Source organism: Pleurodeles waltl, chromosome 2_1, assembly GCF_031143425.1.
Source record: "Pleurodeles waltl isolate 20211129_DDA chromosome 2_1, aPleWal1.hap1.20221129, whole genome shotgun sequence".
NCBI classification, from domain to species: Eukaryota; Metazoa; Chordata; class Amphibia; order Caudata; family Salamandridae; genus Pleurodeles; species Pleurodeles waltl.
The window spans coordinates 40715180-40737867 of NC_090438.1; the positions used below are offsets into that span (position 1 = coordinate 40715180).

Here is a 22688-nt window from a genome sequence, read left to right on the forward strand (position 1 = left end):
ACCGAAGTTGGTCGGCACCGAGACGGAACGACACCGAAAAAGAAAAAGATCTTGTCGGAGTCGAGAAAATCCAAACACACGGTTTCGGTGCCGAAACACCCAGCAACCGAACCGAAAACTGGTTCCTACTTAGAGGAACAATGAATGTCCTCTCAACTAAAAAGACATAGATTTGAGGAGGAATTACAAACAATAGAGCTAGATCACACGCAAAAGCAGATCTTTATTCAAAAGGATACAGGGAAGATCAGCACTCTTCCCCCAATCAAAAGGAAACTTGACTTCCAGCAAGGAGACGAGCAACCACAAGCAAAAGTGGTAAAGAAGGTAACTCCACCACCCTCACCACCACCATCAACTCATGCATCACCGGCACAAACTCCACCATTAACACACTCACCAGCTCATACCACAATGAGCCAGGATGATCCGGATGCATGGGACCTCTACGATGCTCCAGTATCGGACAATAGCCCAGAGTCGTACCCAACTAAACCGTCACCACCTGAGGACAGTACATCATATGCACAGGTGGTAGCTAGGGCAGCCGAATTCCATAATGTATCACTACATTCGGAGCCTATTGAGGATGACTTCCTCTTTAACACCCTGTCCTCCACCCATAGCCATTATCAAAGCCTTCCCATGCTCCCAGGAATGCTAAGGCACTCGAAACATATTTCAGGAGCCAGTTAAAAGCAGAGCCATAACTCCAAGGGTGGAGAAAAAATACAAGGCTCCGCCCACAGACCCTGCTTTTATCACATCACAACTGACACCGGACTCAGTAGTTGTGGGGGCAGCTCGTAAGAGAGCCAACTCGCATACATCAGGCGACGCACCACCTCCGGACAAGGAGAGCCGCAAATTTGATGCAGCGGGAAAAAGGGTTGCAGCACAAGCGGCAAATCAGTGGCGCATCGCCAACTCGCAAGCACTCCTAGCGAGATACGACAGGGCTCATTGGGATGAGATGCAACATTTCATCGAACATCTCCCCAAAGAGTTCCAAAAACGAGCGCAACAGGTGGTAGAAGAGGGGCAAAGTATCTCGAACAACCAGATACGATCTGCCATGGATGCAGCGGATACAGCTGCAAGAACAATAAATACTGCAGTCACGATAAGGAGGCACGCATGGCTGCGCACATCTGGATTCAAACCTGAAATACAACAGGCTGTGCTCAATATGCCGTTTAATGAACAGCAATTGTTTGGGCCGGAGGTGGACACTGCAATTGAAAAATTTAAAAAAGGACACCGACACAGCCAAAGCCATGGGCGCACTCTACTCCCCGCAGGGCAGAGGCACATTTGGCACATTTCGTAAAACAACTTTTAGGGGAGGGTTTCGAGGACAACCCACAGACGCCAGCACCTCACAAACAAGACCACCTACCTACCAGGGACAATATCAAAGGGGAGGCTTTCGGGGACAATACAGAGGGGGCCAATTCCCAAGAAACCGGGGAAAATTTCAAGGTCCCAAAACCCCTCAAAATAAACAGTGACTTACAGGTCGCACAACTGCTTCACACAACACCAGTGGGGGGAAGACTAAGCCAGTTCTACAAATCTTGGGAGGAAATAACAACAGACACTTGGGTCTTAGCAATTATCCAACATGGTTATTGCATAGAATTTCTTCAACTCCCTCCACACGTCCCACCGAAAACACACAATGTCAAAACAGCATATAGACCTTCTAGGACTAGAAGTTCAAGCATTACTGCATAAAGACGCAATAGAATTAGTACCAATTCCACAAAAGAACACAGGAGTTTACTCACTGTACTTTCTAATACCAAAAAAGGACAAAACTCTAAGACCAATACTAGATCTCAGAACACTAAACACCTACATCAAATCGGACCACTTTCACATGGTCACGTTACAAGACGTAATCCCATTGCTCAAACAGCAGGACTACATGACATTAGATCTAAAGGACGCGTATTTCCATATACCGATCCATCCCTCGCACAGGAAATACCTAAGGTTCGTATTCAAGGGAATACATTACCAATTCAAAGTGTTGCCATTCGGAATAACAACTGCGCCAAGAGTCTTTACAAAATGTCTAGCAGTAGTAGCTGCACATATCAGGAGGCAGCAAATACACGTGTTCCCTTACTTAGACGACTGGTTAATCAAGACCAACACGCTAACAAAGTGTTCACATCACACAAATTATGTTCTACAAACCCTTTACAAGCTGGGTTTCTCCATCAACTATGCAAAGTCACACCTTTTGCCGTGTCAAACACAGCAATACTTAGGAGTGACAATCAACACAACAGAAGGGATAGCCACTCCAAGTCCTCAAAGGGTTCAAACATTTCACAAAGTGATACAGGCCATGTATCCAACACAAAAGATACCTGCAAGGATGGTATATTAACTCCTAGGCATGATGTCCTCATGCATAGCCATTGTCCCAAACGCAAGATTGCACATGCGGCCCTTACAACAGTGCCTAGCATCACAATGGTCACATGCACAGGGTCAACTTCTAGATCTGGTGTTGATAGACCGCCAAACATACATCTCGCTTCTATGGTGGAACAGTACAAATTTAAACAAAGGGCGGCCTTTCCAAGACCCAGTGCCAACATACGTTATAACAACGGATGCTTCCATGACAGGGTGGGGAGCACACCTCAATCAACACAGCATCCAAGGACAATGGGACATACATCAAAGAAAGTTTCATATAAATCACCTAGAACTACTAGCAGTATTTCTAGCGTTGAAAGCATTCCAACCCATGATAACCCACAAATACATTCTTGTCAAAACAGACAACATGACGACAATGTATTATTTAAACAAACCGGGGGGGGGGACACACTCGACACAGTTGTGTCTCCTAACACAAAAAATATGGCATTGGGCAATTCACAACCACATTCGCCTAATAGCACAATTTATTCCAGGAATCCAGAACCAGCTAGCAGACAATCTCTCTCGGGATCACCAACAAATCCACGAATGGGAAATTCACCCCCAAATACTGAACACTTACTTTCAAATTTGGGGAACACCTCAAATAGATCTATTTGCAACAAAAGAAAACGCAAAATGCCAAAACTTCGCATCCAGGTACCCACACCAGCAATCCCAAGGCAATGCTCTATGGATGAATTGGTCAGGGATATTTGCGTACGCTTTTCCCCCTCTCCCTCTCCTTCCATATCTAGTAAACAGATTGAGTCAAAACAAACTCAAACTCCTACTAATAGCACCAACATGGGCAAGACAACCTTGGTATACGACACTACTAGACCTGTCAGTAGTACCTCATGTCAAACTACCCAACAGACCAGATCTGTTAACACAACACAAACAACAGATCAGGCATCCAAACCCAGCATTGCTGAATTCATCAATTCGGCTCCTGAAATCCTAGAATTTGGACACTTAGACCTCACACAAGAATGTATGGAGGTCATAAAACAAGCTAGAAAACCATCCACTAGACACTGCTATGCAAGTAAATGGAAAATATTTGTTTGTTACTGCCATAATAATCAAATTCAACCATTGCATGCATCTCCAAAAGATGTAGTAGGATATTTACTACATTTGCAAAAATCAAATCTAGCTTTCTCTTCCATAAAGATACATCTCGCAGCAATATCTGCTTACCTGCAGATTACTCATTCAACTTCCCTATTTAGAATACCTGTCATTAAAGCGTTTATGGAAGGCCTAAAGAGAATTATACCACCAAGCACACCACCTGTTCCTTCATGGAACCTCAACATTGTCTTAACAAGGCTCATGGGTCCACCTTTCGAACCCATGCATTCTTGTGAAATGCAATACTTAACGTGGAAAGTTGCATTTCTCATTGCCATCACATCGCTAAGAAGAGTAAGTGAAATTCAAGCATTTACCATACAAGAACCATTTATTCAAATACACAAAAATAAGGTAGTTCTAAGAACCAACCCAAAATTCTTACCAAAGGTCATCTCACCGTTCCACTTAAATCAAACAGTAGAATTGCCAGTGTTCTTCCCACAGCCAGATTCAATAGCTGAAAGAGCACTACATACATTAGACATCAAGAGAGCACTAATGTACTACATTGACAGAACAAAACTAATTAGAAAGACAAAACAACTATTCATTGCCTTTCAAAACCCTCATACAGGAAATCCAATTTCAAAACAAGGTATTGCTAGATGGATAGTTAGGTGCATCCAAACCTGCTATCTTAAAGCAAAGAGAGAGCTGCCTATTACACCAAAGGCACACTCAACCAGAAAGAAAGGTGCTACCATGGCCTTTCTAGGAAATATTCCAATGAACGAAATATGTAAGGCAGCAACATGGTCTACGCCTCATACATTTACTAAGCACTACTGTGTAGATGTGTTATCTGCACAACAAGCCACAGTAGGTCAGGCTGTACTAAGAACCTTATTTCAAACTACTTCCACTCCTACAGGCTGAACCACCGCTTTTGGGGAGATAACTGCTTACTAGTCTATGCACAGCATGTGTATCTGCAGCTACACATGCCATCGAACGGAAAATGTCACTTACCCAGTGTACATCTGTTCGTGGCATTAGTCGCTGCAGATTCACATGCGCCCACCCGCCTCCCCGGGAGCCTGTAGCAGTTTGGAAGTAATCTTCAACATTTGTACTTTTGTAAATATATTACATTAAACCTTCATTTTGTACATACGTATTTATTCCATTGCATGGGCACTATTATTAGCATACACAACTCCTCCCTCACCCTCTGCGGGGAAAACGATCTAAGATGGAGTCGACGCCCATGCGCAATGGAACCAAGGTGGGAGGAGTCCCTCGGTCTCGTGACTCAAAGACTTCTTCGAGGAAAAACAACTTGTAACACTCCGAGCCCAACACCAGACGGCGGACTATGCACAGCATGTGAATCTGCAGCGACTAATGCCACAAACAGATGTACACTGGGTAAGTGACATTTTCCTTTTATGACAATATGCCAAAAGTATCTCGGTGAGTACCCTCAGTATGAGGATAGCAAATATACACAAGATATATGTACACAATACCAAAAATATGCAGTATAGTATTAGAAAACAGTGCAAACAATGTATAGTTACAATAGGATGCAATGGGGACACATAGGGATAGGGGCAACACAAACCATATACTCCAAAAGTGGAATGTGAACCACAAATGGACCCCAAACCTATGTGACCTCGTAGAGGGTCGCTGGGACTGTAAGAAAACAGTTAGGGTTAGAAAAATAGCCCACCCCAAGACCCTGAAAAGTGAGTGCAAAGTGCACTAAAGTTCCCCAAAGAGCACAGAAGTCGTGATAGGGGAATTCTGCAGGAAAGACACAAATCAGCAATGCAACAACAATGGATTTCCAAACGAGGGTACCTGTGGAACAAGGGGACCAAGTCCAAAAGTCACAAGCAAGTCGGAGATGGGCAGATGCCCAGGAAATGCAGCTGTGGGTGCCAAGAAGCTGCTACTGGACAGTAGAAGCTGAAGATTCTGCGGGAACAACAAGGGCAAGAGACTTCCCCTTTGGAGGATGGATGCCCCACGCTGTGGAGAGTCGTGCAGAAGTGTTTTCCTGAAGAAAGACCGCAAACAAGCCTTGCTAACCGCACAACTTGCAGCTAGCATTTTTGGATGCTGCTGTGGCCCAGGAGGGACCAGGATGTCGCCAATTGTGTCAGGGGACAGAGGGGGCGCCCAGCAAGACAAGGAGCCCTCTCAGAAGCAGGCAGCACCCGCAGAAGTGCCGGAACAGGCACTACGAAGAGGAGTGAAACGGTGCTCACCCGAAGTCGCACAAAGGAGTCCCATGTCGCCGGAGGACAACTTAGGAGGTCGTGCAATGCAGGTTAGAGTGCCGTGGACCCAGGCTTGGCTGTGCACAAATGTTTCCCGCCGGAAGTGCACAGAGGCCGGAGTAGCTGCAAAAGTCGCGGTTCCCAGCAATGCAGTCTGGCGTGTGGAGGCAAGGACTTACCTCCACCAAACTTGGACTGAAGAGTCACTGGACTGTGGGAGTCACTTGGACAGAGTTGCTGGATTCAAGGGACCTCGCTCGTCGTGCTGAGAGGAGACCCAGGGTACCGGTGATGCAGTTCTTTGGTGCCTGCGGTTGCAGGGGGACGATTCCGTCGACCCACGGGAGATTTCTTCGGAGCTTCTAGTGCAGAGAGGAGGCAGACTACCCCCACAGCATGCACCACCAGGAAAGCAGTCGAGAAGGCGGCAGGATCAGCGTTAGAGTTGTAGTAGTCGTCTTCGCTAATTTGTTGCAGTTTTGCAGGCTTCCAGCGCGGTCAGCAGTCGATTCCTTGGCAGAAGGTGAAGAGAGAGATGCAGAGGAACTCTGATGAGCTCTTGCATTCGTTATCTAAGGAATTCCCCAAAGCAGAGACCCTAAATAGCCAGAAAAGAGGGTTTGGCTACTTAGGAGAGAAGATAGGCTAGCAACACCTGAAGGAGCCTATCAGAAGGAGTCTGTCACCTGCTGGCCCTGGCCACTCAGAGCAGTCCAGTGTGCCAGCAGCACCTCTGTTTCCAAGATGGCAGAGGTCTGGAGCACACTGGAGGAGCTCTGGGCACCTCCCAGGGGAGGTGCAGGTCAGGGGAGTGGTCACTCCCCTTTCCTTTGTCCAGTTTCGCGCCAGAGCAGGGCTGAGGGGTCCCTGAACCGGTGTAGACTGGTTTAATCAGAAATGGGCACCATCTGTGCCCATGAAAGCATTTCCAGAGGCTGGGGGAGGCTACTCCTCCCCAGCCCTAACACCATTTTCCAAAGGGAGAGGGTGTAACACCCTCTCTCTGAGGAAGTCCTTTGTTCTGCCTTCCTGGGCCAAGCCTGGCTGGACCCCAGGAGGGCAGAAACCTGTCTGAGGGGTTGGCAGCAGCAGCTGCAGTGAAACCCCGGGAAAGGCAGTTTGGCAGTACCAGGGTCTGTGCTAGAGACCCGTGGGATCATGGGATTGTGCCAACTATGACAGGATGGTATAGAGGGGGCAATTCCATGATCATAGACCTGTTACATGGCCATATTCGGAGTTACCATTGTGAAGCTACATATAGGTAGTGACCTATATGTAGTGCACGCGTGTAATGGTGTCCCCGCACTCACAAAGTCCAGGGAATTGGCCCTGAACAATGTGGGGGTACCTTGGCTAGTGCCAGGGTGCCCACACACTAAGTAACTTAGCAGCCAACCTTTTCCAGGTAAAGGTTAGACATATAGGTGACTTATAAGTTACTTAAGTGCAGTGTAAAATGGCTGTGAAATAACGTGGACGTTATTTCACTCAGGCTGCAGTGGCAGGCCTGTGTAAGAATTGTCAGAGCTCCCTATGGGTGGCAAAAGAAATGCTGCAGCCCATAGGGATCTCCTTGAACCCCAATACCCTGGGTACCTCAGTACCATATACTAGGGAATTATAAGGGTGTTCCAGTATGCCAATGTAAATTGGTAAAATTGGTCACTAGCCTGTTAGTGACAATTTGGAAAGAAATGAGAGAGCATAACCACTGAGGTTCTGATTAGCAGAGCCTCAGTGAGACAGTTAGTCATAACACAGGTAACACATACAGGCACACTTATGAGCACTGGGGCCCTGGCTGGCAGGGTCCCAGTGACACATACAACTAAAACAACATATATACAGTGAAAAATGGGGGTAACATGCCAGGCAAGATGGTACTTTCCTACAGTAAGTACCCGCGTCCTCGGGGGGCAGACCAGGGGGGGTTTGTAGAGCACTTGGGGGGACAAAAGTAGACACACAAAACGCACCCTCAGCGGCGGCCAGGTGCAGTGTGCAAAGCAGGTGTCTGGTTTTGAATAGGTTTCAATGGAGGGACCCGGGGGTCACTCTAGCGGTGCAGGCAGGCACAGAGGGGAGGGCTTCTCAGGCTAGCCACCACCTGGGCTAGGCAGAGGGTTGCCTGGGGGTCACTCTTGCACTGCGGTTCGGTTCCTTCAGGTCCTGGGGGCTGCAGGTGCAGTGCTTGGTCTAGGCGTCTGGTCCCTTGTTGCAGGCAGTCGCTGGTTTTTCTCTGGAGGTGTTGCTGTGGGGGTCCAGGAGGGTCGTCTCGGGCTACTCACGGGGTCGCAGTCGCCAGGGAGCCCTCCCTGTAGTGTTGGTTCTCTAGGTCCCGAGCCGGGGGCATCGGGTGCAGTGTGTGAAGTCTCACGCTTCCGGCGGGAAGAGTGAGGTCTTTGAAGTTGAAGAAGAGTTGCAAGTTTGTTGCAGGTTGTTGAGCAGAGCCGCTGCTCACGAGAGTTTCTTGGTCCTGGGGGTCAGGGCAGTCCTCTGAGGTTTCAGAGGTCACTGGTCCCTGTTGGATGCGTCGCTGGTTGCAGGTTTTTGACTCTGGAGACAGGCCGGTAGGGCTGGTGCCAAAGCGGTTGTCGTCGCCGACCGGCGTCTCTGCTGGGCTTTCAGGTCAGCAGTCCTTCTTTGTAGTTCAGGTTGCAGGAATCTGATTTCCTGGGTTCTGGGATGCCCCTAAATACTGAATTTAGGGGTGTGTTTAGGTCAGGAGGGCAGTAGCCAGTGTCTGCTGTCCTGGAGGTCAGCTACACCCTCTCTGTGCCTCCCTGAGGGGAGGGGGCACATCCCTAATCCTATTTGGGTGATCCTCCAAAATTAAGATGGAGGATTTCTAAAGGCAGGGGTCACCTCCGCGCAGGGCACCTTAGGGGCTGTCCTGACTGGTGGGTGACTCCTCCTCATTTTTTTCATTATCTCCTTCAGCCTTGCTGCCAAAAGTGGGGGCAGTGGCCAGAGGGGCGGGCATCTCAACTAGCTGGGATGCCCTGGGGTGCTGTAACAAAAGGCATGAGCCTTTGAGGCTCACCTCCAGGTGTTACTGTTCCTGCAGGGGGAGGTGAGAAGCACCTCCACCCAGTGCAGGCTTTGTTTCTGTCCTCAGAGCACAAAGGCTCTCACCCCTGGGGGGCAGAAACTCAACTCAGTGGCAGGCTGGCACAGACCAGTCAGTCCTACACTGAAGGATTGGGTAAGTTACAGGGGGCATCTTCTAAGATGCCCTCTGTGTGCATTTTGTAATAAATACAACACTGGCATCAGTGTGGGTTTATTATTCTGAGAAGTTTGATACCAAACTTCCCAGTATTCAGTGTAGCCATTATGGAGCTGTGGAGTTCGTTTTTTACAAACTCCCAGTAATATGCCCACACTGTACTTACAATGTCTAAGAATGTACTTAGACACTATAGGGGCATATTGCTCATGCAGCTATGCCCTCACCTGTGGTATAGTGCACCCTGCCGTAGGGCTGTAAGGCCTGCTAGAGGGGTGACTTACCCATGCCACAGGCAGCATTTTGTGTGCATGGCGTCCTTAGGGGGCTGCCATGTCGACTTTGCCTTTTTCTCCCCACCAACTCACACAATCTACAATGGCAGTGTGCATGTGTTAGGTGAGGGGTCCCTTAGGGTGGCACAACGTGCTGCAGCCCTTAGGGATCTTCCCTGGTCACAGGGCCCTTGGTACCACTGGTACCTTTTACAAGGGACTTATCTGTCTGCCAGGGATGTGCCAATTGTGTAACAATGGTACATTTTTAAGTGAAAGAACACAGGTGCTAGGGCCTGGTTAGCAGGGTCGCAGCACATTTCTCAGTCCAGTCAGCATCAATATCAGGCAAAAAGTGGGGGGTAACTGCAACAGGGAACCATTTTCCTACACTGACGACTAAGGTTGAACCTACTGGCTTTACCAATATGTTTTTTTTTCCTCATAATCTTGTTGAATTTGTTACACTGATTTTTCCATTATAGATATATATTTTTGGGAAATGCTAGCATGCATCAACACACTTTACTAAATGATAGTTCAAAGAAATGGTACCTAAAATTTCACAGTAGTTTAGCAGAACATTTTTCCTAGTTGCATTGTTTTATAATGAACATTTTTATTTTGAAAACAAATAATCCTCAATATTACTTTTAAGCTTCTGCAAATATTTGCATATAATTGGAGAGCATTTTGGGGGCATAACACATAGCCTCATGTTGTTAAACTTGTACACATTTGTATACAGGAACAACTATCACTAGTGAAACTCAAGCTTACAAGCAGGGGTGTGGAATTGAATATCTACTTGTCAGTGGGACAGGTTTGCTTCATAAATCTACTTGTCCTGTTAATAAATTTTTTTAAAAAATCTACTTGTCTCGTTGGTGCCTTGTAGTCCTGCAACAAATTGTGGTAGTAATCTCTTTATATAAGAGTTCTGATAATGTTCTCTCAGATTGTGCCTGGTGAATACTAGCAGTTTGCTTATTTTGCCACCTTTCCGCAGATCTACATACTGGGGCTGAGGTAGGGGCACACAGTAGTTCCAGGGTTGGAATGCTCTTTTGCATCTGCGCAAACCTACTAACTTGCACGTTAAGAGTTTCCACCAATGCTTTTCTAATTATATTTCCCTTACTGAGAAAGGTTGGAAATGTACTCCTCACAAGGGACAGAAGAACAATTCTTCCAGGTTTTGGGTGCCCTTTTGTGACTTTATTTAAGAATGAGGCCCCCAATTAGGTCTGGCTTTAACTCGATTCTGTCTCTCACTCTATCCATTATCGGCTGGCTTCATTGTGAATGATCACAATCTGCTCTTTCAAAAGGAGCATATCCACACACAACATAGTTCAGTGCCATGAACTACTGTGGCAATCTGTGCTTTACGAGACCAAAACCTATTTTTGCGTTTTGCTCATATTTGTTAAAGTGGTGAGAACCCAGCAGCTCCCGCAAATAAAGGTTTACAAAAGCTATGTCGAAACAGGATGTGCATTGACAAAACCAAATGACTGACAACCAATGTTAGACTATTGGCTTTGCCAGTGGTTGTTTATTTTCATGTTTTCCATGATCTTGTTGAAACTGGTTACACTGACTTTTTGTTATGAATATTTTTTGTAAATACCAGCCTGCAACAACACGTTTTACTAAATGATGCTTTAAGGAAGTGGTACCTAAAATTTCACAGTAGTTTTGCAAAACGTTTTTTTCCTATTTGCATTTTTGTGAACATTGCATTTAAAAAGTAAAGAATTGCAAATCTTGCTTTCCGTGTTCTGGAAGTATTTATATCTAATCCGAGAGAATTCTGGGATCGTTATACTTAGCCTCATACTTTTCAAACTTTGCAAACGTGAGTACACATTTTTTTACTGGAATCACTGTCAGCAGTACAGTCCCGGCTTACAATATTTTTTTGGAGCACTCACACTAATAAGAAAGGTTTAGCATAGAGTTTGAACAACATTAACAGATGGACAGAAATATTAACTCAACTGCAGACAATTTGCTTCCCTGCTCCATAATGTGGTACTGTATTGTCCTAACGACAAAATAGACCTTCAAACTTGCTGTCCTTGACTCCAAACAAAATGCCCTGGGCTTTGGGCTAATGGAATTCCACACACCCTGTTACAGTATTTCCTTAGCCCCCTTTCCGTAATAATAAAAGCTTTGCATTATCGAACCATAATATAGGTTCGAACAGCGTTAACATATGGCCACAAATGTTACCTTTTATTGTAGACAGTGCCCTTCCCTGATCCATAATGTGGTACTTTAAACTCACAAACATAGTTTGTGCTGCAGGGGGTTAGCCCTACTTGGCCCAAGGACAAAATAAATATGAAAACTTGTTGCCCTTTGACACCAAACAATATGTCCTGGGTGTCGGGCTATAGGAATTTCACCCCCGACATTTATAAACTTGCTTTACACACAGCATCTCAAGCCCGCTGCTTTAAAATGAGCAGACACACACTGTCGTCCACCTCCTCCCTGGACAAACCTTTCAATGTTTAGACTAATGTCATGCTAGTGCATGTTTACTGGTGGCATTTGAAAGTTGTGCCTTTCTTTCTTTTGCTTGCTATGCTGTGGTGCTTAAAAGAAAAAAAGAATAGCAGGTAGGGACCCAAAACCACACGACAAAGGGGTATGTTCAACACATATGGCTGTAGATACATGCTGTGCATAGTCCTGTTGGTCCCGGATATATGCAGGTTGTTTTTCTTCAGAAATGTCTTTTGAGTCGCAAGATTCTGGGACTTCTCTTGCTCACTCCTGCTTCTAGGTTAGAGTGGGAGATCAGTGCCTTCCCACAGCCAAACTTAGATAAGTTTGGAGACAGTAGCGCTATTATTAAACTACATTTATAAAACTAAGTTTACTCCAAGCACGTCCAGCCCGTTGCCTTAAAATGAGCAGACAGGGACCCTGTGGTCCACCTCCTCTCTGGACAAACCCTTCGTTGTTTTGACTAATTGCATACTGGTGCATGTTACTGGTGGTATTTGAATGTTGTACCTTTCTCTCCGGGGAAGGCAGGAAAAAATAAAGCTTAAAAGCAGACGGGGACCAAAAACTGCACGATGATAGGGTGTGTTTGACGCATGTGTGCTGTAGACACATGCTGTACATACTACCGCCATCTAGTATTGGGCCCGGATGTATGCAGGTTGTTGTTTTTCTTCTAAACATCTTTCGAGTCACAAGGTTCGGTGACTTCTGATCTTGCTGGTAATGCGCATGTACTCCATTGTTAGATTGCTTTATTTGCACCTTTTGGTTTGGATGGGTGCTCCCATGCTGTGGTTCCAGAATGTTGTCCGTACTTTCGGCTCCCACGGGTAACTTCTAACCATCAATTGTTTTCAATTGAGTATAGTTTTTGTGTTCCGCCCTGGGTCGACAACTCCAGCTTTGTATGGGCGATCCTCTGATCAACGTCGATCCCTTCTGGCACCTTTCCCTCTGAACTACAGATCGTGTTCCATACCATGGTACAAGGTTGAGGAATGAATGCCCTTCAGATATTGTCCTCCATGCCACTCTAAATATCCACAGACCGATCTCCATCAGGTGTGTAATATCTGACTTTCGACGTAAAATAACAAGCTTGCCTGCGACGCTCGTTGCTCCTTCCAATCAAAGAAGAGCCTTAGATCGTCAAACCTGATTGGAGATGTCTCAGAGGAGCTGCGACGGACCTGTGGACCTCTTTGGTGCGGAAGAGGCTGAAGTACATCACACCAAGACGTCCTGATGAGGAGGCCTTCTCACCAGAGGACAGATCCAGCTCCAACCTGGAGGTCTAAGAACTTCCATCAATCCAACATGTCTTGCGTATGGACTGTCTCTCATTGTTATAGCGCGCAGGCTGCATAGACCTCCAAACCATTTAGCTTAATCTCACTGGAACACCAGAGGCAGGCCATTGGTCTCTACACCTAACTCAGTCTCGATGCCAGCCGACTCGGCACAGACTGCAACCTACTCCACATGCCAGGAACTCACCAGGGTAGGAGCCTACCATAAAGTTCCCTTCCATTCAGACCCAGTTGAGTAGGATTTCCTTTTCGAGACTCTTCTCTAAACAACACACTACTCGATACCTGGTCTTTCTAAAGTGTATGTTGCGCCACACAGGTGACATTTTTCAGGATCCAGTGAGGACTTGAGTAATTACACCCAGAGTTGACAAAGTATAAGGTGCCCCCATCAGATGCTGTTTATATTTGGAGCTAGCTTCCTCCAAACTCCCTTATAGTACATATGACGTGGAAAAGGGCCAACCCTCACACAACCAGAGACACCCCACCCCCTGCCGGATAAGGAAAGTAAACGATTAGCTGCGGCTGGGAAAAGAGTGGCTTCACAGTCTAGCAGTGTATTGCCAACACTGTGGGACTCTTTAGCAGATATGACCACTGCCTGGGATGACATGGAATAACTCCATCAATACCTCCCTGAAGAACTTAGAAAAGGAAGGCACGAGTTGGTGTCTGAGGGGACCAGATCCTTCGGGGGAGGGGGAGGTGGAGGTGGAGGTGGAAAGACACTTAAACTGCTAAAGCCATGGACGCCATTCATATTTGCGCCATATACCCTCCTTTTAGGGTTCATTTTGCCATACACCCTCCTGCATGGCTAAAAACAAACATTGCCTGAATCCACCACAGCCTACAACCATCCAAAGACCGCATCACCCTCAGGTAGAGCCAATAATTCCAAAGGAAGAGGCAAGGGTCCCTCTCCAAAGACAGCCACCGCTACAACTACCAAGTCATGACTTAACCCTTCTGTCCCCTGATCACACAACCCCTGTTAAGGGAGGGGTTCTGCAAGGGTTCTTGCCCACTTGGGGGGACCATCACCTCTGACCAATGAGTGCAAGACATCATACAGCATGGTTTCTGCCTAGAGCTAACTTCCACACCACCTACTATACCGCTCCACAGACGCATGTTCCAGAGAGCACATAAAACTGCTCAAATAAGAGGTACAATCGCTCCTTAACAAAGGTGCCGACTAGCCAGTGCCTCCTCAACATCAAGGTTCAGGGGTGTACTCTTTATTTCTTGATCACTAAAAATAGGATGGGTCCCTCGGGCCCATTCTGGACCCAAGACCCCTCAAGAAATACATCCTCTCAGAAAATTTTCCTGTGGTCACCCTTCGGGATGTCCTAGCTCTTCTACAGCCGGGCGATTTCATGACTGCTCTCAGTCTGAAAGACGCCTTCCTTCACATACCAGTATTCATGCAGCAATGGCGCTACCTCAAGTTTGTGATTGGCAGTGATCGGCAGTAAACACCATCAGTTGAAGGTACTCCCGTTTGAGGCATTACAGCTACCCAAGTGTTCACAAAGTGTCTAGCAGTAGTAGCCGCACACCTGTGTCAGCAGGGCATTTACATCTTTTCTTATGTGGCGACTGGCTCATCAAGAGTGCCACTCGCCAACTGTACCGCAAACACTCAAACCACCAACACAAGTTGCGGGTTCAGTATTGCAAAATCCCACCTCCAACCCCAGTAAATTTTGCCCTACTTAAGAGCAATCCTGAACTCAGAACATGGGCTGGCCTACCCCAACCTCCCACGAATAGTCTTTTGAGACACTACGTCCACTCTTTCAACCAGACAGCCAAATCACAGCCAGGACCTTTGCATGCCTTCTAAGCATGATTGCATCCTGTATTGCTGTAGTGCCTTGTGCAAGATTACACATGCATACATTGCAGGAATGCTTAGCGCAACATTTGCCAGCGGAGACAATACAGTGCTTGTCAACCACTGCTCTTATCACGCAGTACAGTGGTTGACCACCAAAAACCTATTGCATGGGCTGCCTTTTCATGATCCAATTCCATCGCAACAGACTCCTCCCTCTCCGGGTGGGAGCATAACTGAATAATCTGACTGTCCAAGACCACTGGGAGCTGAAACACCAGGGTCTACACATCAACTACTTAGAACTCCTAGCCGTTCACCTCGCACTGAAGGCTTTCCTTCTCCATTTTGTAGGCGGAGTCGTCCTTGTCCAGACTGACAGCATCACAGCCATGTTTTATCTCCAGAAACAGGGGTGCACAGCACATCTGGCGCTGGGCCCTCCGACACAGAATCGACCTACTGGCGGAGTACCTGCTGCAGGTGGACAATGACTTTGCCAACATCCTCAGGAGAAAGCTGCAAGAAGTCCACAAGTGGAAACTCCACTGTAGCAGAAGATTATGGCTGGTAGTGACCTGTGTTTGGTTTAATTACAATTGATCTGAAGTGATTGGTTTGCTTTGTCAGGTGCAAATAAAGACAGACAGATTTAGAACTACCTATCCCCTATAAGTCCTGATGAGGCCAGTAAATTATGAAGGCTGAAATTTGTCGACACCAGTCTTGTTAAGGAGCCGGATTAAAAACATGGACGTTGCCTGAAGCTGATGCTCTAGCCGTTCGAGAAGCTGAGACACCCAAAGAAATACACGTGTCTTTGTACGTGGCTGCCGGATGAGTGGATTATTGCTTGGGAAGTTCACTGCATGAACACCAGTTGACAGTTTAGTCCAAAACTTATGGTTTTGATCGGCTGAGTGATGTCATGGACGAATGAATGGCAAACGCTGTACATGAAAACATATGAATAACATTGTTTTTTATGAAAAGGAAGATTCATGAATGGTTGTACTTATATTAAAACATTTGTGTATTACAATAAATACAAGATTGAATACAAAATGCACGATTGCTGGATTTTGCAATTTTATAAATTCGAAATATGTGATTAATCCTTTATTTTTTTCCGTAAATTGATTGTTGCATCTCACAAACACATTTTTGTGGTGTTTGTTTGAAATGATAGGTCCGGTTTCACCCCCTCTTTTGTTAGTGAGCTCTCAGCTAGCACGACACATCTGACACCGGGCCCTCCCATACAAAAGCCACATACTGGCGGAGTACCTGCTGGAGGTGGACAATGACTTTGTCATCTTCCTCAGCAGGATGCGGCAAGAAGTCCACGAGTGGAAACTCCACCTGCAAGTCCTTCACTAGTACTTAAGGCAATCAGGCTTTCCTCCGATAGACCGTTTCGTAACTGCAGGCAAACATGCAGTGCCCAAACTATGCACCCAAGTTCCCACAACCACAGTCCAAAGGCAATGCAGTATGGATGAACTGGTTGCTTGTGTGTCTCACGCTACTTCAGTTTGTGGTTTGGAGGCAGTGGCAGACTCCCTCACCACATTCTAGTGGCCCCTACTTGGGCCCGCCAGCTGTGGTTTGCAACACTTCTGGAACTCTCAGGGGTCCTGCACAAGAGGCTCCCGAACAGGCTGGACCTTTTCTTGCACGACCGTGGAGAAATACGGCACCCAGACGTCAAGTTGCTCAACCTAGCAATCTGGCTCCTGAAATCTTAGAATTCTTGTACTTCAAGCTATCTCCAGAATGCATGGTCATCCTGAAAAAGTGCATAGACCCACAACCTTTGTGCGCTATGTGACAAAACTGGCAACGTTTTTCCCCACTATTGTCACTTGAAATATATTAATTCACTCACAGCTACAGTACACAACATTGTTTGCTACCTGAAACATCAACAAACTTGCGGCCTAGCTTTCACTTCCATTCAGCTCCATATAGCCAATATGGGGGATTACCTACAAAATAGGGAACCAAAATTCCTTTTCAAAATACCAGTTACCAAAGTTTTCATGAAAGGCCTCAAGTGGGGAATCACTCCTCAGACCCCACCACCTCCATCATGGAACCTCTATCGTACTGACAAGACTTATGGGTCCTCCTTTTGAGCGTCTCTTCTTTTGTCCCCTTCAATTCCTCCTCTTTAAGGTGGCTTTTTTGATTGCTATCACCTCTTTAGCTTGTCAGTGAGCTCTAGGCACTAACCCTAGAAGAACCCTTCCTCCAAGTACGCAGGGATAGAGTTGTACTCTTTACTAACCCTAAATTTCTACTGTTTCTCATTCTCCACTGGACCAAACCATTGAACTCCCTCTGTTCTTCCCTCAACCACGCTCTGTAGCAGAAAGGGCTCTTCACACTCTGGCTATCAAACGAGCCCTTATGTTTTATATCGATAGGACAAAATCTTTCAGCAAGAGTCAGTAACTATTTGTCATTGTCTCTAAATCCCACAAAGAGAGGGCTATCTCCAAATCAGACATTGCCAGGTGGATAGTTACATGCATCCAAACCTGCTGGGCAAAAGTCAAGAGAACCTTAACTGTCCCTCCCAGAGCCCACTCCACTCACAAAAAGGAGCCACCATGGCCTTCCTGGAGAAGCTAGATGGTTCACTGTACACACCTTTTGAAAAAACGAAAGAAAAATACTATTGTGTGAATGTCCTAGCCTGCGAAAAGCCAACGTTGGCCAGGCAGTACTGCATACACTTTTAGTGCCAGAGCCTCGGGTTAGCCACCATTTTTGGAGGACTGCTTTACAGTCCAAGCAGAGCATGTGTATCTACAGTAACACATGCCTCAGAAGGAAAATGTAACTTACCCAGTAGACATCTATTCCTGGCATGTAGTGCTGCAGATTCACATCTGGACACCTGTGGCCATTGCAGTTTATAGCCTTTTCTATCTCTCCTTTTGCATGGCCATCTGTCTATACATTGCTCTTCGTTTCACATTCCATCCTCATCCACCTTACGGCGAAAACAATCTATCAGTAGAGTTGCTGCCCATGCGCATTACTAGCAAGAGGAGAAGTCGCTGAACCTAGTGACTCAAAAGACGACGTAGAAGAAAACAACTTGTACAAATGTATGCATAGCATGTAAATCTACAGCACTACATGCCACAAACTGATGTGTACTAGGTAAGTAACATTTTCCTTTTAGAGTAAAATTCATGTCCAGTACACTGCCTTTTCCATCGCAGTGATCGGGGTGTCGTTTTCTGGGATAGAATTAATGATGTAAGCCAACCCTTCCACCTGCGATTAGGCTGTTAACTGCTGAATCTGTGGAGGTGTTTCTATAGTTAGAATGCTGAGTATGATCTCTACTGTGAAGGTAATAAGGGCTACACTGTGTTCAGTGTTTCACTTCACTCTCTACTTGGTTAGACTGACCCTCTTCTCTGCTTTCCCTCCAGAATTGCAGGGCATCCGCTGGCTCAGAATGAACGCTGCCTACATATGTTCCTGCAAGACGAGACCATCGACCGGAACTACGTCCCTGGCAAAGTGCGCCAGTAGGCAGTGGCCTGGCACGAGTCTTCCTCTATGCCACATCCTACTAGGCAAAAATGACATTTATTTTTACACTAGGTCTCTGTCACCCTGAGCCGGCTCTCATTCCTTCAACTTTTTAAGTCTGTACAGCTGTTTGTTTTTATAATTTGCCATCAGTATTTTATCGGGGTGTCTCTTCCCCGATGTACGTTTGTCAGCAGAGCTCTGATCCTTTAAGTGTCTGGTAGTCTCACATTCTTGGTGTCTGGTGCTATTTGTGTTCACGTGGGTCCAGGATTAAGTTCCAGGTGTTATTGCAGAGTGTCGGGCAGGCACTGTAACTCACTGTGAGGGCGCACAAACTTCAACTCTATGCCTTTGGAACTCTCTTGTGAAGACCATGGAGTGCGTTTTGTGTTGCAGCCAGCGCTTTATTGGATGCTGGAGTTTGCATTACAGTCCTTGGTCCTGACTGGTAGGAGTCAGTGAAGTCCACTTGCATTTCTAAGTGTTTCAGCAAAGGCCATTGGGGAGCCTTGTACCGTGTTCCCGTTATGTAATGCAGGAAAGGTCAGTGGGACTCGGCTCTGCAGAAATTGCTGGTGCGTGTGTGTGTGTGTTCTGCTGTTTAGAAGGACTTGTGAATTCTGGCTTATAACAGCACTTGGCATTGTTGGATTACACAACCTTCTTGTCTTGAAGTGGCTCGCTTACCTGTAGTATATTTGCGAGGGGGACACTGGGTTATACCAGGAGTTAGTGAGGCATGTGGCTTAGAATAGCCCATTGTGGTTGCAAGAGGGGTGTGGAGCAAACTGCATTCCAAATGCACTTCAGATTTGCCTCTTTATTGGGCAGGTGTGGGGCTTGTTGTTTGATATGGCGCTCTCTTGCTCTGTAGGAGTTGACAGAGGTCTCTAAAGCGAAGATTGTGTGCTTACAGTAGGTTGGACTACAGACACTGTGGCATTAAAAGAGCAACCAGTCTGGTTAAAGAAGTGCAGCTGCAATAGTTGACAACACTGTTTCGCTTGGAGGATTCTTCTCAAGTCAAACCTGCCCTACAGTGGATGTGTAGTCCCTTGAGCTAGGCAGTGACATCACACACAGATGCTCCCTCTGGGGTTCTGCCTGCACTTGTGATATTCTGTACACTTAGTCACCGTTAATATCTTTTACATTGTAGTCTGTTTATCCATGCATTCCTCTGCCACGTGTCTATTTGCATTTACTGTGCTAAGTTTTAAGAGTACTTTCTCCTGTGTTCCGAACGAGTGTCCACAGCTATTCGGGCACCCTCCTCTTAATGACTGCTTGTCACACATGACAGTGCGTACTGTACACACTCAAGACTTCCATCTTCCAAATCATAGTGGTTTTCTACAGGTATCTTTTAATGTCCACAGCATTTCTGCATAACAGCTCATCAAAATGGTTGTTTGTCATCTTTTCAAATCTGCATTGTGTTTTGCATAGTCACATTGTGTATTTACCAACTTGCAGTACAGAGAAGGTACGTGCCTCAGATTTCTTCTCGCTAGTTGAGACCTTTTCCTCCACCATGCAGTGTCATTGTAAATTCAACATTTTCCCTCTTCCACAATCTGTGGTTGTACTCTGATTAAACAGTGGCAGATAATTTAGCATTTTGTATTTACCACCGTGAGTCAACTCCTTAGGATCTACAACCTAATGATGGCATGCACAGATTCATGAATTTAATAACCGAGAAATGAAAGCATTGTGTTGGCCGCATCAGCCAGCAGTTGGTTGGGTGATGCAATGGAAAAAGATTTTGATCATTTTTATACTTCTATATGTAGCTAATGTAAACAAAAATGCTGAAATTACCAAGGGCAGCTGTATAAAGAGCATTTCAAGTTGGCCAGTCTTACTCCTTTATCCATTGTGCCCCTGTTTCTCTCCTTTGCAGAATTCTTGGATTGCCGTTGATTCATCCTTGGTACATATGTTCCCCCTTTTGAGTGCCCCTTTTTAGTATTTGCACTCTTTCTTCCCAACAAGTGACTAAAAACAAGGCAAGCTGCCTGTGCACTCTATTCTTTGAGCTTGTCGCTCTTTAGAGACTCCTTAGCAAGCATGTAGAGAGAGGAGGCAGGAATCCTGGTTCTCTAAGACTTTGCATGTCTGGTTACTGTCTGCTCAGCTCGTCGGGTGATGGATGCAGATGTTTTGTTCACAGTTTGCATGAAGGACCACAAATAATTGACATTCTTGAAACCTTGTATTAATGTAAGAAGCCTGTAGTTTTGCCCTTCCCTGTGGTTTGGCTTCTGGAGAACTTGTAGCCTGAGGATCCCACTGTGTGAGGGTCCCTGTATTGCTAAGAGTTGTAGATATGTAGTGAACACTGTACACAAATGACCTCTCAAACTCCATTGGACACCTGTTCAGGTATTAAGACTGTCTCCAGTAAGTCTTCTTTGGCATAGTGGAGATGGGAATCACGTGGATGCCCGGTTGAATCTGCCCTTAAAACAACTGAAGCGTTGGAGTCTCCTGACTTTGGTACGTTAGAAGTTTGTATTTGGGGGGGGGAGGTTGATAATAGGAAATGGATTGTGGCCCTTGGTCCACTTATGGTGAGGATTATTACTGATGGTTTGTAAGTACAGGTATTTCCCCCCCCCCCCCCCCTCACCTCACACACACACACACACACACACAGCATCCCCCAGGGTGTAAAGTATTGCACCAGCTCTCAAAGTTTTTTTATTAGCCCAGTCACAGACCAAGATTGTGAGGTGCATTCAAATACTCACTGCTTTTCTTTTCTTTGCTTATCCTTTGCTGCCTTATTCTGTATTCTGAGAGACAGACGGCTGCCTGTATGCTATGTACATATATATATATATATTCCCTTCTTAAGAGGCTTCAAGTTTCCAGAATGCCTTCAGTTTCCTTTGTATCCGTGTCATCTCAAACTTCTGTTCATATTAAACCACTGTGAAATGAAACGTCTTGCTTTGTAGTCTTCGTACTTAATGCTTTCAACACTATTGGGCGCATGGAAAGTATGCCAAACAGATCCCTTGTTACTAGTCCCTTTTTAAACTTTCTGAAATATATATATATTTTTTTCTTCTTTTCTTAATGGATGGCCAGTGAAACACACTAGATGTACAATAATCAGGCAGTCATTTATACATATACTCAAACAATAGTATATGACATAAGTATTTGTATGGGACAGATACCTAAACTAATGCGATATGAAGCAGGCTGTTCCTGAGTTGGGCTACTTATGGGTGTTAAATTGTTAAAGGTTATTGGTAGACATGAGGCTTCGGGCAGGGCATTGAAAGCGGTGGTGATGACCTGGTTGTGTAGCCGCTGTGGTGTTGGTGCTAGCCTCGTATTGCTATCTTACGACCTAATTATGATCTTGATGAATGGAATTACTCCATCTCAAACGTGACAAATATCCCGTCTGCCGAATTACAAGTCCTTTATATTTTATGGAACTTGTAATAGGCAGACACAATATCCATCAGGTTTGTGACAGAGTATTCCATCTGCCAAGATTGTAATCAGTCCCTTAGACTAGGAAAAGTTTAAACATCTGAGTGGAGAAAGGAGCAATATGCAGAGCTATAAAATGTGTTAAATCAATTATACCCTGGATAACCGGGTATTCCACGGTGCACAAATATTTAAGGCATTCCTTAAAATCCAAAAGAGATGAGAATTCGTTGGGGGCTAGCATGCTGGGTGAAGGTCTACATGGCACAAGTAAGGGGGGGCGTGACCAACATGGCGACCGGAGTGGCAGCATAAACTGCAGCTTTGCTCCCAGCCCACTATATCATCCTGTTCACGGCGTCTATCACCCTCCCTAAGGTAGGCGTCGTCCACCCAGCCACCCATGACCTCTACCCAGAGCAGCGGCTCTACTACGGATGCCGATGCTGCCGTCCGTGACTAGGGAGGACTGACGAGCTGCTGGGCCGATGTCTGCGGCCGCGGCTAGTGAGTGCGCTGCCCGGTGCCGCGGGCCGCCTCCGGCCTACTGTGGCTCAGCGCTGACTCGAGGGGCCGCGAAGGATCGGCTGTGCCGGCGGTTGAGGGGGCCCGTGCCTCGCACTTCGATCTGTTGATGAGCGCTTGATCGTAATCTGCTTCTGAAATGGCGGT

The 22688-nt window shown here is 46.1% G+C and overlaps 1 protein-coding gene across 1 annotated transcript in view; it reads left to right on the top strand.

The window, feature by feature from the left end:
- SNX12 (sorting nexin 12) overlaps window positions 1-21511 on the top strand; it is a 76866-nt gene extending 55355 nt beyond the window's left edge. Inside the window, exon 4 of the mRNA XM_069209446.1 lies at window positions 18455-21511. Within this exon, the coding sequence (XP_069065547.1) occupies window positions 18455-18557 (103 nt within the window). The 3' untranslated portion in view covers window positions 18558-21511. The remainder of the gene's footprint in view (window positions 1-18454) is intronic.
- The last annotated feature ends 1177 nt before the right edge of the window (window positions 21512-22688 follow it).